The following is a 27,652-nucleotide window of genomic DNA, read 5'->3' as shown; positions in this document are numbered from 1 at the left end:
GTTCAGTATCCGTGACCTTGAACTGGAGTGAAGCGTCAAGATACTAGTCTAGCTGTGGAACAATTTAACTAACAAATAACAGCCCTCGGAGGTATTTTCTCATCTCTCTGGTGGTACAAATTCCACCTCCCCAGAAACGAGGTCCGTGACGCCTGGTACGTCCAGAACGCCAAGTCCAAGGAGTAAACTGCTCCTGAGCCTGACTTGCATGGATAGGAACTCAAAAATGGGTTTACTCCACATTATTTAAGACCTAGCACAATATATCTGCTTCCTTGACTTTTTGAGGTGTATGGGAATAGCCAATGGTGGCTGGGGCACAGCCCTGGAGATTAGTTCCTGTGAAATATAAAGTAAAATGTTTAGATATTTGTTGTAGTTATCGTTGATTGAACTTGGAATTAATAGAGTGCTACTAAATTATAAATATCTATAAATGCTCTTACGGATACCGTTTCATACAATTCGAAGGGAACCTTGAGAGTGTGCTCATTGTAGGAGCAATGAACCCATCTCACCAAGAGAGAAATGAAATCGGGTCTTCGTGTATATCTTATATATAACTCGGTACCAGTTCGTGACACTATAATATACAACTGATTAAACCGTAATGTGGGATATTCTGAGAGCAGCTGAAATTCAACCAAAGAACTCTAAAAATATCTGAGAATTCAAACCGATTATTCACTCACTGGAGTGACAACCCCGCAGTTCAATTCAGGGACGTTGGACCCTGCCGATTACAGCCGCATCTGCTGATGCTGCTATACAGTACAGTATTACCTGTATTAAATTGGAGACAGTCTGCACTTGATTATAGCGAAATAGGCAAGAGAATGGATATCTCGTCTCTCAAGCAAGAGGCATTGGAGGCCCTTTTTACAATCCTAGACTCGATTCGACCGAGTAGTAAGATCCTTATTCTGGATAGGAGCCTGACGACAATAGTGAATGTGGTGCTGCCGAATTCAAGCTCGCTTAAGGATCACGGCGTGGAGAGGATATATTGGCTTCAAGGGGGTGAGAACAAGATTGACCCTGCCGACAGACGAAGGAAGAGTGTTGTTTATTTGACAAGCACAGCAATTGAGCAATCTTTTCTTGTGGCTCAGCATGTAGAGTCAATTCTCGGCACAGCTGTCAGTGCCGAAGATGGTCAACTTGTAGAGGGATCAGGGCCTGCTGCTTCAGCAACATTGAGCCCAAGTAGAGAAGCAAAGGGTGTTCATAAACCGAGTACGACATCTCTTCATATTATATGCGTGCCAGATAAAACCCTAGCTTTTTCACTTGTCCTTGAAGAGGCTAGAGTGCTAGGTGATGTTAACATCCACAGCTGGCCCGTGCATTTTCTGCCAATAGATGAGGATATTTTGTCATTAAACCTACAAAGTGCTGGGTTTGAAGAAACCTATCTTGATGGAATCCCATCAGCTATCCACCGGTCAGCTCAGGCCATTCAAAGTCTACAAGAACGGTATGGACTTATTGGCAGAATAACTGGCAAAGGCGATGCAGCCAGGATTCTCGCTGATATTCTGCTTGACAAGCGACTGGACAAAAGAACAGAGCTAGCTCAAGATGCTGCTACTATCAATCGAAATAATGGCACCAGTGGTAATTTTTTGGGTAGCATAAAGGTTGGCAGCGGTACAGTTGGCTCGGGCAACAGTAATGGCCATAATGGCAATGGGACTAATGGTACAGATTTCTCCAATTCACAATTTACTGCAGACGGTATAGCAGGTACTGTTTTCTCTCATAAATTCTCCAACATTTTTGTTGGTACGCATATAGACCATCTAGTCATCATTGATCGTAAGACTGATTTGGTGACACCTCTTCTAACCCAGCTGACATACCATGGATTAGTGGATGAGTTTTACAAGCTATCCGAGACGGGCCAAGTAGATTTACCCACAAATATTGTCCAGGGCCCCTCTCAAAAGCAAGATCAGCACAGCCAAGATGAAGGCAGCAACCAGGCATCCTCTTCATTGCCCGCTGCCCATCTAAGTGCGACTGGGACCAAACGAGCATCACTATATTCGGAGCATGATACATTATTCAATACAATTAAAGACATCAATTTTGCATTAGTAGGCAATTCCCTTAATAAGGTAGCCCGCCAACTCCAGGCTGATTATGAGACTCGACATGATGCAAATACTGTATCTGAAATCAAACAGTTTGTTTCTAAAGTAGGAGGCCTACAACATCTTCACCAGTCTCTTCGCTTTCACACGGCACTGGCCGAGAACTTGATGAGTAAAGTTCAAGATGAAGAGTTTAATAAGTGGCTTGAAGTACAACAGAATATTGTAGCGGAGTCGCTGGACACTAACACACTTCTTCTAATGATTGAAGATTTGATCAATCGCAGTTCATCATTGTCAATGGTGCTGCGATTATTATCATTAGAGTGCCTTTGCAAAGGTGGAATTAAAGAAAAGCAGCTGATAGCCCTTAAGCACCAGATAGTGCAGACTTATGGCTACAAACATATTTTAACATTGTCCAAACTTGAAAAGCTAGGCCTGGTATTTGCACGCTCTCCCTCAATACCAAACAACTTTCCGACCCTTCGCAAATCTCTTAACCTCATAGTAGACCAAGTCGATGACAGTCCAAATGATGTTTCAACAGCATATTCCGGCTATGCTCCACTAAGTGTACGACTAGTGCAATGCGTCATTGACAAACGGGCCGTTATTAAACCACGGCGTCTGCTTCCAAACGTCACCACCGCAACTAATTATGCTAATGCCTATGCCTCGACTCTGTCTACAGGATGGAAGGGAGCTGAAGACATTATCAGCCACGTTCCAGGAAACCTAGTCGAAGATGTTCAACGTAGTGAATCGCAACTCCGGGAGGCGAAAGTTCGCAAGATCTTGACTCGAAATACTCCTGGTCATGACAAACCCACTACACTTGTGTTTTATCTTGGAGGTATCACATATGGCGAAATAGCCGACCTTCGGCTCGTCGCTGCTAAAGACACTGTTAATACCAACATTATCATAGCCACTACAGGAATAATCTCGGGCTCTAAAATTATAGATGTAGCTCAATTCTAATCACGCATTTTATCCATATAAATATATATCATTCATGACAACCGGAAACCTTTCAGCTGCAAAGGCACCACAGCTAGACCAGGATTCGACCCATCGCCATAAAGCTATATTCCTGAATAAAATCATTATAAATAAATTAATTATTGAAAGTTAACTACCAAGCGTAGGCTGAAAGGAAGTGCTGGGTCACTTATAACTAGCTCATCACCACTATCAAAAAGGTCATGTAGAGATTTGGTGAGGTTCTCGCGGGTTAGCTCTTCCAGTGCCGGAGGTTTACGCATGTAAAGAGATTTAGACGCGGTACGAATCGAGGGTGATGGCGACTTTGTCTCAGGACGGTCAGCTAGTGACAACAGGAATTCTTCTAGGGTCTGTGAGGAGTCTACAGTGATGGGACTCGCTCGGCTGCCACACACTGGACAGCTCTCCTTTTTTTGATGCTCAAATGTATATGTGTAGACAGAGTCGTTTCCGCTGTACATCATGTAGTTGTTGAGATAAGGATTGCACGATGTGACTATTTTAAAAGCTTCATTACAACAGGAAGCGGCAATGACAGCATTCGTGGAAGCAATGGCTGGAATGATACGTTTGATTACTCCTTGTGTCAGTGTGTAGGTAACCCCTGAAATGTTATGTTGTTTAGCTCGTGAAAGAGCCAGTTCGTATACCCATTTCACATCTTCAGGAGAGTCTGTATCTATTTTACGGTCTGGGAACTTTAGTGGCCATTGAATGACACTAGCCCATTCAATACAGTGCTCTGCAACCCGTGGAGTATTGGCTATAGTACAAATCGGATATGTGATTTGTTTTCCGAGCATGTCTAATGAGCACTCATAGCACGATGTTACTGTTGGTAAAATAACTCTCGCCTGGCCTTTGAAACCTTCAGTACCACCATCTATCAAAGGTTTCAGAGATTCAGGCACATCAGAATCTACTAGATTCACCAGGGTAGCATTGATCCATCGTCGAGCTTCCACACTATCTAAACCGCAGATAACCAAAGTAAATTGCATATAGTAAGCATCGTCTTTATCTTGAATTTTCCCGAAATAGGGCGTCACTTTAACTCCCTTGACTCTCTTCATAATGAACTCTGAAGCAACAATGGCTTTACTGCGCCCAATATCACTCTCGCGAAACAAAAACTGCCGATTCAAATTTGACAGATCAATTGTATCCATGTCAATAACATGAATGTCCTTGAATCCTGATAGCGCTAGATTCTTGAGAATCTCACAGCCTAATCCGCCGGCGCCAATGACTCTGATATATGTTAGTTTCTTTGTAACTTATCTCCAGATCCAGTTTGTACTCTTCAAATAGTCTCAGAGGCTGTTTATAAGAGACCAAGCTCGACAGAATTAGAGGGAATAACTCTTTGGTGTGATCCAATTTCAATCGCATTATGTACACTTACAAGACCTTGATCTTACTAAGGAAGTCTGTAACTTCACTGCCAGGAACAAATTCATCATATACAAACGGCCCACTCCGTGTCAGAACCCGATCTAGTGCTGTTGCCATTGCAATTTCTTGTGTCAAAAGTGACGATGATGATGATGTTGTCGACTCGTGAATGGGATTTGCATCTCATGCTCATGATCCTCCCCGCAAGCTGCATTATATTGAAATACATATAAGTGGTAACTTTTGATGATTCCGGGGTACTTTTACTACTCAGGCATTAGTATATATACCACAAACTATTCAGACAAAGTAGGAGAAGCAGATTTTGAAGCAAAAAATTTATTTCATGGGAATGTCCGACAACGACCTATTTGTTGAGTTTCAATCTTGGTCCCTGCCGATCAATACATGGCATGAGGGTCAGGATCTCAAGTGTATTCTAAAAGGAGTTGGATGAAGCATCTTTCAATCTAGAATAGAAACATAAGTAGAAACCCAAGTATAGATAAAATTTTAGCAATAATCTCAATTGCTCCAGCTAAAGAGAAATAATAGTGAGAGTTTACGTTTAGCCAGGAAGACCGCTCAAGCTAGCTCTACGCCAATATTCTAATAGCGAGTAATGAAATTCTCGTCAGATCATATGTTACTCACAGACCTCACAGCTTAACTTCTCGACCAAAAACTTGATTTAATCTCAAAATCAAAAACAAAAAACGAACAAGATGGTTCAGATAAGAGAAGCCACAGTTCATGACTTGCAAGGTATGCAGAATGCCAACCTAACCAATCTCCCTGAAAATTATACACTGAAATATTACTTGTACCATGCTCTATCGTGGCCCCAAGGTTCATATGTTGCAACAGTTCAAACTTCATCAGGTGAGGAGCGTATTGTTGGTTACGTTCTAGCTAAAATGGAAGACGATAATAATGATGACCCTAATGCTGGTCCTTATATTCCACATGCTCATATTACCAGTTTATCTGTCATGAGAACATACCGACGAATGGGTATCGCTGCCAAACTGCTACGACAGGCTCTGAGAGCCTTGGTTGAAAGTTACGGTGCTCAATATGTGTCTCTTCACGTCAGACAGTCCAACAAGGCTGCTATTCATCTTTACAGAGAAACTCTTAAATTCGAACTTGTTGAAATCGAGCACAGCTACTATGCTGATGGCGAGGATGCCTATTCCATGAAAAAAGACCTTAAGGAACTTGTTCCAAATGCTGAAGACCTCTACGATGACGATGAGGATCTCCTAGTTGGTTCTATTGCTAGTACTACTGCTGCTATTACTGTATAGACATATTTATCATCTGTATTTCTCATTATGGCTCAACCTGCGGTGGCAGAGGCTCTGCCCCAATCCCCGTAATTTCTCTCCGTTAGTTTCTGCCGGGTATTAACTGGCATATTAGAGGAGATAGCTAGATCACCTAGGCCTTTTACCTTTCAATTTTTGGTGAGAATATAGCTCACGCAAGTTTGTTTTTCGTAATATGATCTTCTCTGTGCGATAAAGCTGACATACAGGGAGCGAGAAGAGGTGACTGCCAAAAGAAGCCATCACCATGATAAGACTAATCAATTTAATTCTATTTCTCACGTTCTATAACCAAGGGATCAAACTTGATAAGAAATACTGTTCGCAAAGGATGCTCATCTGTCTCGACTGTGTGAGCTGTGACATTGGCGGTAAACTGTGAGCCGTCTAAGACGGCTTCAATGGCTCCAGCTGCAAAGGCTGCACAATTCAGTTGTGAGAGTTCTCTTGGTACAGAGATGAACTGCGTTATCATAGGTTCAAAATCAATAATCATGTACTCGTTGGCAGCGTCGGCTGACCTTTCTAATGCGTCGGCTGATCGTCCAAATAAAGTCTTCCAGAGTGTGGTGTGAATAAATTGTAAAATAGATAGTACTTTTGTTTCTCTGCGAGCGCTTTTGCCCTCGCGCACGGTAACAAGCTCAAGTGCTCGTTGGCCAATATGATATCCAAGTTGATTAAGTCTATTTTCAAAATCTTGGATACCGGTGGCTCTCTTATGCATATATTGAATGGCCTCGGAGAAAATGAATGCAAAACTTGATAATGACACTTCGGTAGACTTTCGACTCAGATTCTTGTCATATTTCGATATCCTCTTACTCGACATTATTAATGAAGAAGCAGATGTATTTGAATGCAATGTTGTGTTACTGCCGGCGCTGCCAAGGGCACCGCTGCCTGATCTCACAAGAAGAGATGTGCTATTGGCGCTTCTCGTACTGGGATGCGGTAGTGTTGAGGACGGCGTTCTAGGAATGCCTGTAGGTTGTCTTGAAGACGGAACAATGGGCGTGGATGGACCAGGAAGAGCAGTGGACATTGTGTTTCAGATTACCTGGATTGTCGTCGTTAATGTGTGGTGTCCGCATCAATATTGGTAAACTCTACTATCATGTACCACCATGCGATACGCAGATCACATGATGCCAAAATGTGATCGTTACTCTATAGCGGGTCTATATTACCGGAGTATGTCTCGAACTTAGTCAAATCCAAACTTTAATTACATTATATCATACGTTTTATGGAGCTAAATTCTTTGTAAGAATGAGCCTTGAGCATCCTTATGATTATATTTCGATGAGACAGGCTGGCTAGTTCCTTTGTAGAAAACACTCTTAATACCTTTGGTTAGATTACAATTAGAGGAACTAAAGGCATTGTATGATTAATTCAGGAACCAATTCTTTTCTCCTCCTAAGTAGTGTGTATACTTATCTTCCATTTGTACTTGTTATTTGAGTTGCACTGGGGATGCAGGGTGCCATGCAGGGTAGGTCTATGCACCTCTGGTCTGGACTCTGGTCTGGTCTTATTGCCCGAAGAAGCACAAGCCAAAAGATCAAAGAGACAACTATAACATATCGAATAGTCAATATAAATAGTTATTTTATCTCGTTATTTCTGACGTTGAAGGTATTTATTTCCCGACTCGAGAAAGGTAAAGAAAACCGCAGAAAATCCTGTATTTTGCCACAACTGGATAATTAATATATGATTCAATGGTAAGATCTCAGTGATACGTAATGTATAACGTATGCAAAAGCAAAATTAAACCTCAGAAGACCAAACACTAGACATGAACAATGAGGACATATATCTGTCTCATAGGCCACATGCATCAGTTAAGGAGGTAAAAATTAAAAGTACAATTGGCTTGACACAAGGTTGTGATCTTTCCGTGATATATTGGTCATTCCTGTCGTCCAATACAGTATACTTTCAATAACTTCCAAGCTCAAAACGTAGCATTACCGTTGTCACTTTGATAAAGGAAAAATTTACATTCTTGACCACTTCAGGAGATTTCATCATTAAAGACTAACCAATAAATATAATCTAGACACAAAGTCCAATCAAACTTCAAGTGGAGATGCGCTAGGGACTGCTAGATCACTGCTTGATTGACTCTTGAACAGTCCAGCCGTCACCGACTTCGACGGGGCCCATTGATAAAGCAACTTTTAAAACCGGCCCTTTTATATTTTTTGTATCATCTGTCACACTCTCGGCCATAATTAAGCTGTTGTATTGATAAACAGTGCCTATATTAAGCAATTGAGCCTTAACCTGTTCAACAATTGCTACCAGCTTCTGAGCTGTGGCTGGTTCATATTGTGGGTTGCTGTTGGCCAGACATACTACTTTATCATCCGTAAGTTCTTTTATCACCCTTGTAATCACCTCAGAAACGTGATCGTTCTTTTTAAGAGGAAAGTGGGAAGCGTTATCCAGTGTCTTCATTCTTAGAGGTGTAGTCAGTTATAACTCAAATTCATAAGTGCGTATTAAATTTCACCAGGGCAAGGAAATACAAACATGCCTGAACACCTAGAGTTGAATCCACCTCTGATCCTAAAAACATTATGTTTAATAAATAAATATGGTAAAAACACACAAGAATAGTATACAGGGACACTAATTTACAATAGAGCTTTCCTGAGCCGTCGGGCCACCGACAATGCTCGCCGCCGAATTTCCAGCTCTGTGAAGTCTGAGAACTCATCAATGACATAGTCTGGCAAGATAGGCAACGAAGTTAGATCTTCGCTTTTATCTAACTCCAAACTCTCTACAATCTCCACCAAACGTTCCCAATGAAATGAGGTCCATTTTCTGGTATTTGAAGTGGTGTTGAACCTAGGTTGACTTGGTGGTGATACTGCGAGCGCTGAAGAATTAGTATAAAAGGTGCTCTGTTTACTTTCCTCTTCGAAATTATTATTCCTAACACTGCTAGATGAGGGATCAACAATGAAAGGACTGCTGTTGTTACTCTCTGAACCACTTTCAACAAAAGACGGGGTGAGACGCTGGTAGCTCAAATTCCTAGCTCCACCACTGCTATTCAAAGAAAATTTACTGATACTGCCGTTGGTGGGGGTATTAGGGACCATGTTGAATTCACTGGTGCTGCGTCTTAATTTGCGTCTGTGTTCAGATATTACTTCAATTGAATGTATAAACTCTTTTCGTCTCCGTCTTGCATCTTCAAAAGAAAATGAAGAAGGCGTTGATAGTGATTTATTGGCAGAAGTATCCAAGAGCTTAGGAGAGAAATTGATTGACGAGTCCTTGTTTTGGTCTTGGGGCCGATCATTCTCTAAAAGTGACTGTAATTCTGGGGGAGGGTCCAAGTCATCGTCATCAGAATCGTACTTAGGGTTTAGTAAATTCGTTTCTAGCGGAGGTGGAGTATCCAGCTCATCATCCTGGGTAAGACTCTGACTGCTAATAGTGGTATCGTTCCCCCATCCATTAGTACCTACTGTCGTTACCAGGTTAATTTCAGCAGGTTGAATATCCTGGGAAAAATGGGTAGGAAAAAGTCGTCTCTTAGGACTAGCTACACCATTCGAATAGCCCTCTTTTAAAAAAGGTTGCTTTTTGCTATCAACTTTTCGACTACTATCAGCAGTAATGCTTTGTGGACTTGCTAGCCACATTTGAAGGCTATCTCCTCCGTCATTTTTAGCCTCACCTCGAGTATAGTCAAAGCTATTTGTTGGAGATAGTTTCATACTCTCTAAAACTTTTTGACGTTTGCGTGCAAGTGCCCTAGGAGTGAGCATTAAAATGGGATTTAACGCTGGGCTAACATTATTCTTTGATGCTGGTGAGCCAAATGAAGACCCTGCAGATGTAGCTTCGCGTACTTGACCATTGTTAACAGCCTCAGCATCAGCTAGTTTAGAAAGTCCACTCTTAAGAAGAGAATTACTGGTTTCAGAATTATATTGTCCCGGTTCTATCGTCGTACTACTGGAATCATCACCATCAGGTCTCCTGCGCTTGCCTAAAGACATCTGACGTGGTGAAAAAATTAAATATCTTTATATCATCGAATCTTACATTTCGTGTTTCAATGTAAAGTTAGCGATTGCCAGTCACGTGGCCCGCAAAGTCTACATGTAACATGCAAGAGGCATCTTCTGCAGGGTCCTGCTTGGTACGATCATTTTTGTTTTTACTTATGAATCCATCTCACAAAAATAAAATACAATAATAAATAATAAATACATACTACTGTTGGGAGACAGCAGTTAATAATATTGATCAGCAGCAGCTTCGTCAAACAATTCAATGATCCTATCATACATCGAAAGATCCATTTCCAATCTGGACTGGGTATCAAAGACAATTTTTTGGAGCCGGTAGATATACCCAGAAGCTGGGACATATTTTTCATTAACTGTCGTCTCATTGTACAAGCCGCATTCAACACTAGCTATAACCACTTTGCGGTCAATCAATGTGCTTAGATCTAAATCCTCCCAGTTCTGAAAAAAATCATCTTTTCCTCTCGTAGCTTCTAGTAATAAAACCCAGAAGAGACATTCTAAATCATGGAAAAACGAGTATATATCTTCGCCTTCATTGCTTTGTAATCGGTCAATACTCATATAAGGGAAATATTGGTAACCATCGACATATCTACCATCTTGAGCAACGCTGTCACCACTGCTAGCAGTAGCGGAACTTGAATCCGTGAGCTCATTCTCAAAAATATTTTCCGTGGATAGTAATTGAGATTTTCTTATTTGACTCACTCTTTCTTGTTCAATTGACCTGCTACTAGATAGATCAAAATCAACAAGCAAACCCTCAATCTCAGCTCCTCGTTGAATAACTAGAAGGTTTTCCGAAACAATGTCGCCATGCGTGAACTCATTTAACAAATATAGCTGTTTTAATGCTTTCACAATATGAACCAAGCATTTGAAAATATCGCGAAGCTGCTTCAAGTTGAATATCTGGCCAAATGCAATATCTTCGAATAAGTACCGACATTGTACACGATCACAATTCAGATCTACAAAATACTTATGAAGAAGAGCTTCATCATCTGAAGGATCATTAATACGAAGGAAGTTCATTAGTTGGGAAGTACGAGTGAGTTCTTGATAACCAACTAATTTTGGAATAAATGGAATATTAAACTCCATGGCAGTTTCATAAACCCTACGCTCCATATCATACAAGCCTGAATTACCTACCTCCGCTGTCTTATCTTCAGCCCAGTATTCTTTGAGGAACAAGACTGAGTCATCCTTCTCTCTTTGGACTATCCGAACTACAGTAGATTGACCAAAGATACCGTAGTTTTTGTCCCTTAGTGTCTGCAAAACTTTGAGCCGCCCATGTCCCTCGAACATTATATACTCATCATCATCCTCACGTTGAATGCTGTTGTCAAATCCCATTTCCTCTCTTGTCATTAATCTGTATTCCAACATTGCTTTGATAAACAAATCTGGGCGGGAAACTATACTGATAGCCTCCATTTCATAAATCCTGGATCGATCTACAATATAGCATCTCAGCTTTTCATTACACACGGTAGCAAAGTGAACAAATATTCTATCAGGCTGATCCAAAAAAACTCTTTCAACAACTGGAAGAATAGACTGGACTGCTCGTAAATTGAATTTGATAGGGTCTAATGACCGATTTTCCGGTTTTGAATGAAACACAATGGGCACTAATATATCTCTTCTATCTGAATACTGAGAGTCATGTTGTTCAAAATATATAGACTCGCTACACCAAAGGCGGAATAGTCCAAAATCTTTATCTTCGCTAAGGTCTTGCATGCGTTCGAGGGCTTTCTGGATAATTTGATCAAATTGGGAAGAAACTCGTCTGGTATCGGAATACTTTGTAAATAAATTCTGTACCTTTCTCGACATTGAAACCACATTTGGTGATTTCTTGAAAACGCGGAATACTTCGTTATCTATCATCAAATTCATTATGATATTTAGATGACCGTCTAGATCCAATTTGTGAAATATAATATTGTACATCTGTGGTACTTCTGCAATTATTCCGTGAAGGGAGAGTTCATTATGAAGACTGAACTTCACTGCTGATAAAGTAGAGGGAGGATCGATTAAGGAACAAACGTCATCACTGAATTTATCATCAGATCTTAGTATCGAACCATTTGAATTGTTGAAATTAAGTTGCTCATCTGCCGACTGCGTATTTGGGGTACATAGCCCATTCGGAGCATGCACATCCCCTTTGAACTCACCCAGTTTACTCGACTCACCTTTATGATAGTTTAGAACTAAAAATACAAAAACAGCCTTCCAGAATTCGTAGTTCTGATTATTGATCGCCAAAAAGATTATTTGTCTAATTTGTTCTAGAATGTTTTCAGGTAAAACACCATCTGGACGATAATCAAATAGCATGGCTTGAAGTGTTGTGCCTCTAAAAGACAGTTTCGAGGAAATGCCATCCCAGGGACTATTGTACCCCAAGTTGAAAAACATTCGAATAATAACATCATGATTGTGGGCGGTGATAAAAGCCTCACCAACTTCTTTAATGTGAATGTTTCTAGGCAAAGGAGGAAGAAACTCCAAAAGCAACCGAAGCCTGCAGTTCGAAATAGTCGAAAGAAGGGCCCTGTCGTTATTAACTTTGGTCTTGTAAATATGCCCAGCGTCATAAACTGTCATGCTCGAGGCACTGGAATATAATTTCGGGCTGCTAATTTGTCCATTGGTTAGATGCGTTGTCTGATCTCTGATACTTGCGTGACTATAGTCAGAATCTGGCAATTCACCCAATTCTTTGAAATTGACGCTGTTTTGTGAATGAGAATTATCTGCGTTAACATCTGATTCCCGTTGTTTTCCTTTAAACCTATTACCATACTGAGGAGTGGAGCTCTGAACTACAGACCTTTTCAGTTCTTCAAACTGGCTCTTATGCTGACTCCCGTTATCATCAGATCCATGCTTATCTTTCAACTGTCCATTATAGTTCCCAATATTTATAAAATTCGGAACGAGCATTGCCATTATTCGATCAGATCCGAATATTCTAATCAACCTAGCCCATTCGATTCAACAATCTTCTCCAATCATAGCACTAGCCATAAATCGACTATTAGGAGATCAACTGCACAAACCTTGTCGAAAGAAACCTCCACATTATCTTAATATGCAGGGACTGTTGAATTCGACGAGTAGTTTCAAAAGTTCAGATGTAAACAGAGGATATGCAGGATTCAACGCGCTCGCGTTAGTATATTGCAGCCGCATTTTAAGTGGCATTATACACGGCTGTAGAGACACATCCAATCAAATGCCTTCACGGTCAATAGGAAATTTCATACCGCTGACAGTAGACATCACAGCTATACCAAGTTGAATCAACATTGATACTAACTATCATCTGAACAAAATGGGTGCTTACGTTATTTTCGGAAAGACTTTCCAAGCTTATCAGGTATGTTGAGATTTTTTTTGTTGGTGGATTTATTTTGAAATTGAATAATTCTGGATACTAACAAAAGCAGCTCAGTATGGCTACTTTCGGTGTATTGACCGCCGGTATTGTTTATGCCACTTCCGGAAAGAAGACTGTCACTACTCCTCCCATCAATGCTGGCTCTTCGGAAGAGGAGAAGTTTATCCTGTAAGTAGTAGATATCCGTTCAATGAGGAGGCCAATGCACCAGCAAGCACATTCCCAGTTTGAGATTTTGGCTAGTACCCTTTCAATGGGACATCGGACTGGAAACAAATCTCTTTTGAAACCTCGTCCGAGATATTTTAGAAAGTGTTGGAGGTTCAGATATAGTTCAATGGCTGAATATGCTATGATCAATGCCTTATTAACCAATGACTTGGCTCATGTTTATTATGGATGACGGTTAAGAGCATTAATAGCTTCTCATTGACAAGCTAGCATCATTTGAAAGCGCAAATAAACTAACATAAATAGTGACTTCATCAAGCAACAAGAAACTGCTACCCCAGAAGCTTCCAAGCACTAAATTAGAACTATTTTAGCACTGTCATGTTTATATAAAATGAAATGGGTCAGCCCGTTTTTATAATGAAACAAAATTATTATTGATTAATGTTGTCTCTGAGCTCGGTCCACTGGATTCGAGCTTGATTTGTTTGTCACAATACTTATATATTTCTAACGCTGGAATACAGTCCTGGACGGCTAACAGAAGTGAGTCCCCCAGAGTTTCGTTTATAGGAGTTATTCGAACGCAGAGGAGGAAAGGGGAGGAAGAATATGACTGCGCAATATTATTCACCTCTTGCTTACAATAGGCCGCGGAGCATGTGCCCAATATATTTTTAAAAGAGAAATGCATTCAATAAAATTAAGTTACTCATTACTGCTTAAATAGAACAGTATTTGAAAGAGGATCAGCAGCAAGGACTGCTTCACGGCGCTTGATGCGGTTGTTAAGAGCAGCTTCAGCACGAGATTTGGCAGCAGCGGCTTGTTGAGATCTGAGTTGAGCACGGACAAAATTAGGTGAGACAAATTCCTTGTTTTCGTAAATGACAGGACCGCCAAATGAACCCTCAAGAATAGTGATAAGAGTCATGACAAATCTAGGACCGATTTCTACTAATGATAATTCAGTCTCACCCTTGTTCTTGCGTTCATCATTTGCGTTGGTGGCTGCATTCTCAGAGATTTGATAGTTACGAAACCAGATTTTGTTATCAACAATGCTTAAAGTAACGACATGGTCAATGAATGGTTTCGACTTACGAGCCTTCGGTGGAACGCCAAAGGTGTGAAGGAATAGCTCCTTAACAAGTCTGTTGTGAGGTGTTTCATCAAACGTGCTATCAAAGGACAGAATCGGTCGAGATCCCTTTAAACAGTTGCCTGTAAAATTTAACTCGTCCATGGTGTGAATGTTTTGAATATGGAATTTGCAACTGGGTCCGTTAGGAGCCTTCGATAACCACAGATATAAGTCAGTGTGTTTCCTAGCCTCGAAGTACATGATGTTGTTACAATTGTACAATTCTGCAATTTCGTTTAATTGGTAAAGTTTAGATTTAGTGTCGAATTTAGGTTCTTTTCTACCATGGGGCATCATATTCGATAAATCATTAATCAAGTGTCTATGTCTGAAAGTTACACCTCTTGACGAGATCACAAGGACTCTCTGTCTATTTTTGTAAGTTGTAGTGCCGTTGGCTTCACCATTTTCGCTAGATGATGATTTCTTAGTACTGTCCTTGGACAGCGTTTTATAAATAGCTGACATTTTGTATTGATTTTGGTCGTTTTTAAAAAAAATTACTGTGAAGTCGAGACAGAACGGAAAAAAAATATTTCTGATAAGCTGCATATTTCAGCCGAATGCTGCAAATCAATCCGAAAAATTTCAGTACGGCTACAGACCAGACCCTGCATTGAGACCCTGAGATTGAAGCGGGCTTGAATTGTACCTAAGCTAATACTCGCTCAAATATGTGCTATTAATAAGGGGAAAGGGTATCATTCAATGGATTTTGTTTTATTTTTATTCCATTCTGATTGTGGAATGAAGGTACCTCAATTCTCAGGTTTCAAGAGTGCAGAACCGACTAGGGCTAGGGATGATATAGGCTCTACAAGTTCCAGTCAAACATAGTATTACCTGTCGAACTTCGATAGAGAAAGTTGGAGATGTCATCAACGACAACTAGGGACATCAAAGCCCTCTGGGATTTGATCAATGCTGGATCGTACAAACAGGCACTTGTAAAGGTTGGAAAAGAGCTTAAAAAGTCACCAAACCATCCCTACTGGCTCGCTCTAAATGCTTACATTAGTGGAAGACAGAACAAACAAGAAGAATCCTTGGAATTGGCAAATAGGGTTGCTGCCTTGGGGCCAACAAATCTCACCATTGTGTCATTGCTGCAGGAGATATACCAAAAATATGGAAAAGATGTCGAACTCTGCTCACTTTTCGAGACCGCTGTGCGTAAATCGGGATCAGCTGTGGAGCCTGAACTTCTGGACCTATGGCTTGATTCAATGATTGACCGCGGCTATATGAAGGGCTTTGTACAATGTTCAATGGCCAGTCAGAAAGTAACTCAGAGTAGAGGGAGTACATTACAAGCTGCCCTGGCTATGTACCTTAGCTGCCATGGTATTGCAGGTAGATCACCGTCAGCTACAGATTCCGAAAGAAAAATCTTTCCCATGTTAGCATCGAGGATGTTGGACAAGATTGAGCCCTTGGTCAATGCTCAAGAGGGCTATGTTCGTGCCCTAGTTCTTGGTATGGCAAAAACTGAGGCTTCAGTTGATGCGCAAATAGAGTACCTTCAATCGGATGTTGTAAAAAAGTGGGAGTCTCTAGATCTTGTTTTGTTATTATTAGAATCATTAGAAAAAGCGCAGAAATGGGATTCGCTCTTCCAAGAATGTGTTGGCTTACTGACCTTCGAGGAAGGTAAGCACTCGCTGGATAATTGGTTGTATTGGAAGGGACTGGTGACTGCCGCGGTGAACTTAGGCGGGGATTATATTGAGCAAGCTGAAGCATTTATAAATGGATTTTCCCCGGAATCACGAAATTCTAGATTAGCGCTGGTAGATCTATACGGGAAGGTTAAGGAGAGCAAGTTTATGAGTGCAGTGAAGAGCTACTTTACAGCTCTTGGGAACAAACGCTGTGCATATGAAGACTTGAAACCATATGTTGAATTTTCCAATTTTAACAAGAGTGAATTTTTACTCTTCTTGGCCAATGGTGATGATTCTGACAAGTCACTGGATTGGAGATTGAATGCTACAAAATTTCAAAATCTTCTGGGAGACCCACCATCTGCGGATGATCTGATTAAGGCATATAACGATTTTAAACCTCTTCTAAAAGGTAAAGATCCCAAAGACTATTTTTCGGGTGATGATTTTCTTCTTATTGCAGTAGGAAGGCTAGTATCTTCAGAAGAGCCTTTGGCCCTTTTAAAATCGATCATATTATTAGAATCGGCTGTTCTAAACGATAAGCACCAGTTCTATATGCGGCTCTGGCTTGTACAACTCTACCTTCAAGTAGGATCTTTTGCCAATGCTCAAAGGCATTATGATTCACTTTCAATCAAAATGATTCAAAACGAAAATATCTCGCATTCTCTATTAAGTCGCTGTTCATCTATCCACCCCAGTAAGGATGTTATTATGCGGACCAATGACATTTACAACCAATTAACGGAGATCACCCCTTACACCAAGTATGCCCTGACCAAATCTGCGTACACTCAAATTGAAGGATTTATAGATCTGAATTCAAAATTGCAGAAGAGTCTTAGCCGTCGTCTGGTATGGATTGAAGAGGCTAAAATCCAACGGTTACTGGATCCAGCTGGTAATGCCAATTTGTCGAAGTTTGATGAAGACTTTGATTCTAACCCAGAAACATACTCTGATAACAGAGATTTCAAAACCCTGGCCAATGTGGACTTCCAACCACTTGGCGACCAGCCATTTTCTGAATTACTAACTGTCGGTCCTCGACAGGGTGTAACTTGGGCGAAAGCATTTGTTCTCAGGGAAAACATTATTCGGCGTTTAATTACCCCCAAGCCACAGTTGCTTGAACCCCTTGGATCTCAACTTGTTGGGCTATATAAAGACAATACCGAATTCACACCAGCCGAGGTATGGTCGCTAGACGTCATTGGTCTTCTTATTTCTTGCAGTCTTGCAAAGAGTTCGGAAACTTCATACTTGCAGATTTCCACTAAGCTTAGTGAGCTGCCTAAGGTGCCGAGTCTTTCGTGGTCATATTTCCATCATTCATTCACAATTCTTGAGACTTTAAAGGTAGTTACTGGATTTTTAACTCGTTTGCGTGGAGCTCGACACCAATTTAAAGTCAACCTTGATGCACTAGACAAACTGCTAAGTTCAGTCAAAATATTATCTGAAGAAGTACGTAAGTCTGCACTCGAGTCAAAGAACTCTCGTAACAAGCGCTATCAGGATACCCTCGAAATATTAGCACCTTGGGCAGAGGATCGTGGTATTTCAAATTCAATTGTGGAGAATATACTTGATGGTATTGGCATCAGTCAAGATAAGACTTTGACTCTTCTACGAAGTATTTCGGTCTAGTCCCAAATAAAATATAAATATATAGACACTATTGCTACTGTAAATGTAAATATTTCGCCATGTTGTTCGCTTCTTTAGTGCCCATTGAAACTAAGTACTTAATTTTTTCCTACCTCAGTTAGAATCGCCAGTCGTCTATCATTCCCTATTTTTCACTGTGGTACTTACAACGTCGGTTTCGTTTCTATGCGCCTCGAAGTCCTGACGAGCCCATTGTACAAGCTCTTGACGTCGGTGTTTATCTGGCAGTTCTGAAAACAGTTAGTATTACTCAAGACTGGATTAACTGCTATATTTTAACAAGAACTTACTATATGCAGTTCTCACTATGAATCGCCAAAGCTGTTTGGATTTCGAGGCCTCAATGAACTATATTTCGCAGCAGTTAGTACATAAGCGGTTCGTGAATTGAGAAGAACGAGAGCAGACACTTACATAAGCTAGACCCAATGGTTTCGTATCTCGCTTAGTCGCAGACCTTAATAACAGAGAACTTTTAGTCATTCCTGATCGAGCCCAATATGAGCGAAATATGATATCTTTAACTGCCCTACTATAAACTAAATTTCATGTCATCTTATGCGGCTCAGAAGCGGGTGAGCAGTCTGATCTGCTCGCGAAGTTGAAAACATTGCCATAAATCTGAAGAACATCAAAATATATCTTAAAAAAAAATAATATGTACATACTATATACAGAAGAGTACCAAAATCAACGCTTGACCCAGGTGTTTGATTTTCTGGCCTTAGGCTTACCAGGCTTCTTTCTCTCCTTGACACGAGTGTCACGTTTCGTACAACCAGCCTTAGACAATCTCTTGCCGAGAATAGGATTATGAATAATAAGGGCCTTAGTAAGACCGAGAGCAATAGCTCCACATTGTCCGGTCAGACCACCACCATGAACAGTAGCAAAGACATTATACGAACCCATTCCCTCAATCACCTTTAGAGGGAACAGAGCAGTGGTTCTATCTTGCAAACGATCAAAATGAACATCAAGAGGGCGCCCATTAACCAAAAATTGACCCTTGATTTCCTCACTTGCTTTAACTACAATGACCCGGGCTGATGATGTTTTTCTTCTACCAACAGCAATTGCTCGCCCCATATTGTCGAGTACCTTGATGGGAGTTTTATTTGATGCAGTGGTTTCCTTTCTTTTGAAAGCGTCGAGAATGGTAACAACATCACTAGGTATTAATTGAGGATCGATGGAATCGAGACGGGATGCAAGCTTGATGAATTCTCTGTAATTAGATGGTCTTAGTCGAGTTCCTCCTGCCATGTTTGCATAATCTTTCATTGGCAACCAAGAGGGTCGAACATATGTCTGAGGTGAAGCAAGGGGTAAATTAATGTTCTTGTCCAATAAATCGCTTAATTTACGCATAATCTCTTCATGAGGAGGATTAGCCATGTAAAAAGCTTGGTCCCGAGGAACAACTCGGAGTTTCTCTAAATCACCTCTTCTATGAGAAAAATCATTGAATTTGATAAGATTTGTGCCTCGGACATCTTCATCAGACTGCTCCTTACGAATTCCATTATAGTCTTCATATTCTTTTGTCAGCTTCTCTAAACGTGTTTGGATCTGGCTAATGGCCCGCTGGGCGTTGGAAGGACTGGTAGTTGTAGAAAATGGTTTGGATGCAGAGTTAAAGATAAGTCGTGTATAAACCTGAATTGGATTGCTAAATCCTGCCGGAACTAATTGCCTTAGTCGAGGCATGGCGTTGTGTTGTTTAAATGGGTGTCTGCTTACTCTACGATACTGTTCTTTAACATCATGATGCTTGAAAAATTCAATATTGAATTTGGGTAGGGGTTATACGGCTTGCAAGTAGCCCGATTGTTTTTCACTCAGTATAAGAATGAGAAAAGTATATTAAACTATCATTTGACCTTTATTCAGGAGAACTAATAACTAAATGTATCGTTAAATTCTTTTTGTTTTAGAAGTATTAGTACTAATTGGCTATATATTTTTGTACAAAGTCAAATCGTTTCTTGACAGTCCGGAATAGAAAATTTTATATCTATTTGAAAACCAAAATTATATTACTATATAGAATACCATCCCCTGAAATGTACGGATTGGGAAGGCTCTGTGGGTAGATGACGAGAAATATCTTTGCAGACAATCATTTCTCCAAAATCCTACAAGTTCATAAACTTCGTGAGGAAAACTTAGGGGATTATACACGATTATTGAACTGCACTCTTATCCCAGGACTCCCATTTAAGTGATAACGATTGTATTATCAACGCTTTTCATTAAAATTGCAATAGACAGGGCATTAAAGAGTAAATAATAAATAATAAACTGCAAGAAAATAGAAACCCCTCACTCATTTCTCGCCGCCTTCCAACTGCTTTGTCATATAGTCACCTATGACACGTTGGAGATCTGTGTTACGACGACAGACCATTCGTACATCATCTTCGTTGATGACTTTCCGTTTGGCGTGACGAGCGAACAGCTCAAGATCTACTCCAAGGAGTACTTATTACTTGTTAGTACCTAAGTTTGGCCATCAAGATTCATTGGAAACTTACATGCTTGATTGAATACCAAGTCAGCAAGAGCTGCTATGAACTGTGGTGAGGCCGCCGTGTTTAAATCTTGTGCCTCTTCATCCACAATCTGACCAACAGTATACCAGATCGCAGATTTCAATTGCTACACCATCAGATTAGTACCTCATACTTGCTATAATAGAGATTAGTTGCTTACCTCCTTCTTTTGCTCTTCTTCTTCTGTCAGTTCTCTCACCATTTTAAAAGTTGCTTTTGGTGATGACGATTTAACGCGTTGGAGAACTTAGATGTAGCTTTACCCCTGGATAGCCGCGACGACAGCCCGCGGCTAGAAACTGCTGATGGATTATAGAACTATAGATAGAACTTGTACGTTGTTTAACTTATTATCTATGTCAGTAACAGTAAGTGTACTTGATTAATCTCAGTGAAATAGAACTAACAATATAAGCTTCATACGGACTTGGGTGACATCAAGGTTGAACTCTTCTGTGAAGTATGCCCACTGGCGTCGGAGAATTTCCTTGGGCATTGCGCCAAAGGGACCTATAACAATACTTTAATTCACAGGAACATCAAGGGTAAGAACACACTAAATGCATTAAGCATCGTGTGGTTCTGATAATCTTAAGTCGGAGGTGCACCTGGTTGATGATAACTACAGCGAACTAACCATGTAGGCTTTATGGTGCAAATGGGTGATCCGACTGGCAAGGGTAAAGGAGGAGAATCAATTTGGGGAGGGAAATTTAAAGATGAGATCCGTCCAACACTGCGGCATAATACGAGAGTAAGTGGGAAGGCTGAAATATTGAGAATTTGATTAGCAGATTTTGTAAGAAGATATGAACGGGGTAAACTCATAATTTAGCACCGTTAATTGTATTCCCTGATCCATAGAGCAAAAGTGATCTGGGAAAGAAGGCAAGCTTTGAGTTATGAGGAAACCTGATGATGTAATTATATTGACAAGTCTTGTGAGGTTTTTGGTGGCAAAAACTAACTTATAGGGTGTTCTTTCTATGGCTAATTCGGGCCCGAATACGAATGGCAGTCAGTTTTTCTTCACATATGATAAGCATGTGCACCTCGATGGACAGTATACAGTATTTGGAAAAATAATAGACGGGTGGGACAGTTTAGAAAAAATAGAGGAGGTTGCAGTTGACAAGAAAAATCGCCCAGTAGAGAAGATTTATATAAAGAGCGTCACTATTCATGCAAATCCCCTGGCTTCATAGTTTGATCTAGCTATCCATGTCTGAGGGCAGTTTTAATAATTTTATAGCCAGTACTGGCTACATGTGGGAACAGTGATCAGACTTTGCTGAACGAAAGGGAACTAATTATTAGCGCACAATAACTTGTCCGAATAAAATGACATTCATGATGCTATGTACAATATTTATTTATAATAGGATAATAAATTAGCGGAAAACTGGTTTGGTGACCTCAGCAACTTTACGTTTCCTGGTCTCCTCAAATAATACATGTCGTTGGGCTAAGTTGTTAGTATAATCTCGAAGGCTTAAGGCTAAACAAAAGCCAACCCAGTCTGCATAGCCAGAAAAAAAAATCACTTACCGATAGGATCATATCTAACCTGTCGAACTACTGGTGAAGACCTAGGTCTCATAATATATCTCATATATCCAGTCTTAGCTGTTGAGATCAGTTTGATCAGAGTCATTCTCGACTTGTCCTCTGTAAGGTGTTAGTACCAAATTCAAACACAAATGCAAAGAATATATAGATCAACTAGTCAGCTCTTAAACTACTTAGATATTTACTTACTGGCCATCTTGTCTTATAGCGAGATAACTAGTCCACTAAGAAAACTAATTGCAACGGATATTCGCAAGTGAACATCAAGAATCTGCATATGATTTTTCAACAAAAGTCACGTGCTTCCTGCGTGACCTTTTCCACCTGATAATATCAAAACTGACTCACTATGAAATATTTAAAGGATATATATGAGAATCTATTAAACTATTAGGCCTATTTAGCTAGGTCATATTAGGCTTATACAGTTCTATTTTTATTCAAGGACATCCACTACAATTTAAACTACATCAACATCTTTCGGTGCATAGCGCCGTACGTGGCCTAAGGTTCACGATAGGCAGTAATAAAGGATATACGACATACACATCTTTTACAACTAACTACATTGTCAAGATATTCCCATGTCAATCCAGGCGTACTTGGACTCGACCTTTTCATCATTTGAAGATTTGAAAGCAAAGGTCGATGCCGAATCGGCAAGGCTCAAATCGGAGGAAACTGCTCTGGCAGGTTTGTTAGATTCAGAACGTGCCACCGCTCGAGCCCAGGCGCAGGAGTCTGTAAGTGAGCTTAAGGCTTATATTAAACAACTTTCAAGTGATATAAAGGATCATAAGCCTCCTCCAGAATTGCTGAAAAGCGCATCCCTACCACCTGATTTATTACAGAAACTCAATGGTGTCAAATCACTACTACACGCAAAGATAGTTGTGTCTCAGCTTAGGGAACTTCAATCAGCATCGAATGAACTTAAACAGGTTTTGGCTGGCAATAACGCTAAATCAGTAGAGTCTGTTGGAGTTTTGGAACTATACAATAAAGTTGCATGTTTAATAGAAGAGTTGGAAGCAAATGAGAGCAAACATTTTCAACTTGACAAATTAAAATCGCCAGGCTCAGCTGAATCTCAGAGTCCAAAACTAAAGGTCATTGACAAGCTAGTATCTCGATCCTTTGCATATGTTAATGATAATGTGCTTGATGTGGTAGCCAATGGCACAAAAGATAAGTTGCGTACTTGTTTAGAAGAGCATGGCTGGCCGAATGAGGATGCGTTTGGGTCCTCTAATCCTGCTGCCGTTATAGAATTCCAAAACTTATTTATTAATGTGCTGAAAACGGAATATCTGGGCAAAGCAATTAAGTCGCACAATAATCCATTACCCCCTGTAATATCAGCATTCACACTGTTAGTAGAAGCTGAAGTATTGCGTTTCAACTTCCACTTTGAGAGCGACAAGGCTACGAATAGAGTAGACAAACCTGAGTGGATGTTCAGCTGGGTTGCTAACACAATTGATAATCATAAGAATTTCTTAATGAATATACTACAACCAGCATTGATATCAGTACCGAGGTTCCATGATAGAATAGCTGTACATGAATTCATTACAGCCCTACTTCCAGTGGTGTATAACAAGCTTGCAAATACCGTTCAGGAATTAGCTAAAACAATAATTTCTAATGAAGTTACAAGTAACTCGTATTTGCTGTCTCATCTGGTCCATGAAATAGTTTCTTTCGATGAGTTGCTCAAAGAGAGGTATTACTTCACCCCGTATAATCTTCCTAATTGGAATGGTTTGGCAGGCGACGTGTTAACTGAAGAATGTTTCAAGGTATGGCTAGATACTGAGAAGAAAATTGCATTACAACGATACCAAGAAATATTAGATATGCCGAATAGCTGGGAGATTGACTGGGATATTGGTGAAGGTACTAAACCAACAATTTCTGCCATCAATATCAAGGACTTATTCGAAAGTGTCACTGAGCAGTATAGCGCGCTGAGAAAAATTCGGTATCGTCTCCGGTTTCTTTTAGAAATTCAAATCCATATCCTGGATAAGTTTTATATACGGCTCTCTGAATCGATTTCTGCTTTTGAATCTATGACGTCGTCTTTGTCTCGAGCGGTGGGTGGTGTCTCTGCCGAAGACAAAAAACTGGTTTCTGGAGTCGATGGTTTGGAACGTTTGTGCAGAATTTACGGAAGTCTATCTTATATCATATCAGCATTAGGAGAATGGGGTGAAGACCTATTTTTCCTTGATCTTTGGGAGCATGTCTCGAAAGTATCATCGAAAGACAGGCACAAAGACAGCCATTCCAATGAAAACCAAGAGACCTTGTTCGATGAGACAATTCATTCATACCTTGAGAAGAAACAAAAAGTTTACTCCATTATCTCAGGTCACGTTCGCAAGGAGTTACGACAGAGCTTACAAGAATGTTATCAGTACAGTGAATGGACTTTTGAAGATGATAATACTTCTGGAGACCGGTCCATAACACCGAAGCTTGTTAGACCAATACAGAGCCTTTCCACGCTGCTAACGTTTCTTCGCAGGTTTTTCTCTGCCAATGATTATAGTCGGTTTAGCGGTCTCTATGGCGCAGAGCTCTCGAGATATATATGGGATAATGTTATCCAAGTGAACAGGTTTACTGTTACTGGTGCTAATCAATTGCAGAGAGATGTAAACGAAATGTGGACCGCTTGGTTGCTTCCAAGAGATAAATCACTTCGTAGATTAGAAGAAGCCTGCAGCGTTCTGGTTGCTACCTCCAAGGAAACTCAAAGGATAATTTCTGATGAATCTACTGTAGATATTAAACAAAAACTAGGTTTATCTGTTTTGACCCCGGCAGATATTAGAAGCATTATCCCTAGAAGAAAGCACTAAGCATCTGAACTACTTTGAGCGTGTAGTATTTATTTTACATATTAATTAGTAGCCTAATTGAGCAAAATTTTAGAGACACATTATTGGCTACAGGGCTTTATAAATTATTTATTTGATCTTCAAGAGATACAGGGGAAACATCTTCGGGCCTAAAAGTTGGAATAGTTCCAAATCCTCGTATGTTATCAAGTAAGCCAATAATACCGTCATCGTCGGAATCGTCTGCAGACATCTTTAGGTGTGCCTCCCAGGCGAGGGAATTAGATGCCGCGCTACTAGTACTATCACTAGTATGTGACCTATACGCCTTAGCCAGGCTTCGATGTTTCTCGCTCTCACTACCATCGGAGCTATTATCATCGGCACTGTTGTTTGATTCATCGGTATCATCAATGTCATATGCCATAGACGAGAGGTCGCAGCTATTATCAGTATTCTCAGACTGATTTTGGGTCTTATTTACTGCTTTCTTGTTTCGGGCATCAAAAGGGGTACGTGGACCATCACTATTACCCCGTATTATATTCATAGCTGTACCTGATCGTGATGGGGTTTCAAGTGGAGGGGTATACACAACCCCGAAATGATTTTCAACCAGATGATCGATTACTGGCCATCCATACGCGTTTGCAAATCTTCTTCTTACAATGATGTTATTATGAGCATCAGGTTCAAGTCGGACAAGTACTTTTCTCCAGGTAATTCCTCGGTGCCATTGTCTCGCCAACCTTTCTTCGAATTTTGACTTCTCAACCTGCTCAGGGTTACCTTGATCACTGTCGACACTTGATGTTGTGCTGAGATTGCTATTTTTTCTATTTAAGCTGAAGAAACTCGACTTTGTTCGAAATGTGCGTGGCGGGAGGTCCTCCTCTCGGTAAAGTTTGTCATGAAATATGGTATCCGGACGAGTATCTGGGTCATTTATAAAACTGGATGAAGGCAATGGAGGAATCAAGACGGAGATGCCTGATTCAATGGCTGAGGCAGATTTAGGAAGTCCGTCTAGTTTCAGTTGATCATCATCACTATCAGCATCCGAAGTATCCACCAGAGTTTGCGTTCTTTTATATATTTTGGTTCGTTTCTTAGACCCAATTTGAGGCGCCATGAATGAAAAAAAGACATTAAAGGTGAACTAACTTGATTTAAAAAGTCTATTGGCCCTGAATTTGATGTGTCTTGATTTGATGAGCCCTCCTCCGATTGGGGCCCGCCGCTACTTTTGGGATCCTCGGGCACCTCCTCTGTAAAACTGTCACCTGTCAGCTTCGTGTTATTATTAAAAGATTCGCCTCTCTTTGCCATGCTTGCCTTGGAAATTCCTTTCCAGTCTAGGTATAATATCGACGATGTCCGTAGCGGAACGATACCGTCGTTTACTGCATTCGCATATGTTGTATGATGCTTAAACAATATAAGAGCATCATGGCCAACGCCCGTAGGTAAAATTTGAAGAATTGGATAATGGTTCTTTTTAAGATGACTCAGTTTCCATGTTAATCCCAAATCACGACCCGATTTTCCAGCAAAACCAACATCCAATACAAATTTAACATATTTAGGGTTTTCATTTGATAATCCTAATAATGGAGTTGCCAAGCAAATGAAATTCTCTGGTTCATACTCCTTAAAAAAATCGATATAATGCTTTTGAATATAAGCCACCGCATATGCTTGGACAAGCCCCCCCAAAGAATGTCCTATGAATGAGATTTTGATTTTGTTCACTCCAGAATGTCTGATAGAAGGCAACAGTGATTTGACTATATGTTCAGCCATTCTTATTCCAAGATACTTGATTCCTTTTTCTGTTTTACAAGCATTACCGAAGTATCCTCGTACAACCATGTTTTGGCCAGTCTTGGCCGCCATTTCGTCAATCTTCTCCTTAACATAGAGCATATCCGCTCCAGTATTTGAGTGAAGGCCATGGGTCACAATCACTAAGTGCAATGGTCTCGCTATGTCAGGAACAGGGGAATGCCATAGATCTAGGGTGTCTAAACGTCTGACTTCTAGAGATCCCTGGGCATCAGTTATTGGCAGGCCCAAAGAGTCGGAAGTATCGGAATGGTTGTGGACTCCTTCTTTCGTTCTTCCAATCACTACTTCATATTGAATTTTAGCACTGGGTGAAAATATGACCTGAGATACGACATCAACGACCCATTTATGCGAAGTACCAGCTTTGTTCATAAAAAGCTGGGCGTAGAACGATTGAGCAGCTTTCAGCTGGGGTTCAAATGATGGTTGGTCTGCTGAAGAATATGCTTTAACATTTTGGTCGTAATCATCTGGTCTCACATCTACGTACAGTATATATGGACCTGCCAAGTACGCAGCTCTTAATGCCACTGATTCTAAATTCCTCACTTTTAACCACAAGGAATAGTTACCATCTGGTATATTTGTTGTCGAAGGGGATGGGGTGTAAGTGATCTCATATCTAAATAGCTCTCCAACCTTGACAGCATCTCGATGACGATAAAGAACGTCATTAGATCGTGGTGAGGTCGGCATCAGAAGAACAATGGCTTGAAATCCTGATAACTCCGCTCGGTTGCTCACTTCAGAGCCCTGTGCCAAAACTCTAAACCAGTGTCTTTCCCCACTAGACGATAATATATATCGCCAAAAGTTGTCACGTGATATTTGACCAGGGTCCTGATCTCCCTGAGCAG

At 40.5% G+C, this 27,652-nt stretch overlaps 10 protein-coding genes across 10 annotated transcripts; 4 read left to right on the top strand and 6 right to left on the bottom strand.

The window, feature by feature from the left end:
• Positions 1-758: 758 nt before the first annotated feature.
• Positions 759-3,080, top strand: VPS33 (tethering complex ATP-binding subunit VPS33; the record flags this gene model as incomplete). Its single annotated transcript, XM_018878210.1, has 1 exon — positions 759-3,080. One exon carries the CDS (start codon positions 759-761, stop codon positions 3,078-3,080), a length of 2,322 nt encoding a protein of 773 aa, XP_018735537.1.
• Positions 3,081-3,220: 140 nt separating this feature from the next.
• Positions 3,221-4,273, bottom strand: UBA3 (NEDD8-activating protein UBA3; the record flags this gene model as incomplete). The annotated part of the gene is made up of 1 exon (XM_018878209.1): positions 3,221-4,273. The coding sequence occupies one exon, from the start codon at positions 4,271-4,273 to the stop codon at positions 3,221-3,223; it is 1,053 nt and encodes a 350-aa protein (XP_018735536.1).
• Positions 4,274-5,224: 951 nt separating this feature from the next.
• Positions 5,225-5,809, top strand: ARD1 (Ard1p; the record flags this gene model as incomplete). Its single annotated transcript, XM_018878208.1, has 1 exon — positions 5,225-5,809. One exon carries the CDS (start codon positions 5,225-5,227, stop codon positions 5,807-5,809), a length of 585 nt encoding a protein of 194 aa, XP_018735535.1.
• A 292-nt stretch (positions 5,810-6,101) lies between these two features.
• TRS31 (Trs31p) lies at positions 6,102-6,875 on the bottom strand (the record flags this gene model as incomplete). The annotated part of the gene is made up of 1 exon (XM_018878207.1): positions 6,102-6,875. The coding sequence occupies one exon, from the start codon at positions 6,873-6,875 to the stop codon at positions 6,102-6,104; it is 774 nt and encodes a 257-aa protein (XP_018735534.1).
• A 3,223-nt stretch (positions 6,876-10,098) lies between these two features.
• AWJ20_1334 (serine/threonine-protein kinase Sgk2) lies at positions 10,099-12,870 on the bottom strand (the record flags this gene model as incomplete). The annotated part of the gene is made up of 1 exon (XM_018878206.1): positions 10,099-12,870. The coding sequence occupies one exon, from the start codon at positions 12,868-12,870 to the stop codon at positions 10,099-10,101; it is 2,772 nt and encodes a 923-aa protein (XP_018735533.1).
• Positions 12,871-14,207: 1,337 nt separating this feature from the next.
• BRX1 (Brx1p) lies at positions 14,208-15,104 on the bottom strand (the record flags this gene model as incomplete). The annotated part of the gene is made up of 1 exon (XM_018878205.1): positions 14,208-15,104. One exon carries the CDS (start codon positions 15,102-15,104, stop codon positions 14,208-14,210), a length of 897 nt encoding a protein of 298 aa, XP_018735532.1.
• Positions 15,105-15,508: 404 nt separating this feature from the next.
• On the top strand, positions 15,509-17,953 carry MDM20 (Mdm20p; the record flags this gene model as incomplete). The annotated part of the gene is made up of 1 exon (XM_018878204.1): positions 15,509-17,953. One exon carries the CDS (start codon positions 15,509-15,511, stop codon positions 17,951-17,953), a length of 2,445 nt encoding a protein of 814 aa, XP_018735531.1.
• Positions 17,954-18,664: 711 nt separating this feature from the next.
• On the bottom strand, positions 18,665-19,684 carry MRPS9 (mitochondrial 37S ribosomal protein MRPS9; the record flags this gene model as incomplete). Its single annotated transcript, XM_018878203.1, has 1 exon — positions 18,665-19,684. One exon carries the CDS (start codon positions 19,682-19,684, stop codon positions 18,665-18,667), a length of 1,020 nt encoding a protein of 339 aa, XP_018735530.1.
• A 2,998-nt stretch (positions 19,685-22,682) lies between these two features.
• AWJ20_1330 (uncharacterized protein) lies at positions 22,683-24,968 on the top strand (the record flags this gene model as incomplete). The annotated part of the gene is made up of 1 exon (XM_018878202.1): positions 22,683-24,968. One exon carries the CDS (start codon positions 22,683-22,685, stop codon positions 24,966-24,968), a length of 2,286 nt encoding a protein of 761 aa, XP_018735529.1.
• A 1,011-nt stretch (positions 24,969-25,979) lies between these two features.
• On the bottom strand, positions 25,980-27,491 carry ROG1 (putative lipase ROG1; the record flags this gene model as incomplete). The annotated part of the gene is made up of 1 exon (XM_018878200.1): positions 25,980-27,491. The coding sequence occupies one exon, from the start codon at positions 27,489-27,491 to the stop codon at positions 25,980-25,982; it is 1,512 nt and encodes a 503-aa protein (XP_018735528.1).
• Between the last annotated feature and the right edge of the window lie 161 nt (positions 27,492-27,652).

Source organism: Sugiyamaella lignohabitans, chromosome A (assembly GCF_001640025.1).
Source record: "Sugiyamaella lignohabitans strain CBS 10342 chromosome A, complete sequence".
Lineage (NCBI taxonomy): Eukaryota > Fungi > Ascomycota > Dipodascomycetes > Dipodascales > Trichomonascaceae > Sugiyamaella > Sugiyamaella lignohabitans.
This window is presented reverse-complemented; position numbering and strand designations above follow the sequence as displayed.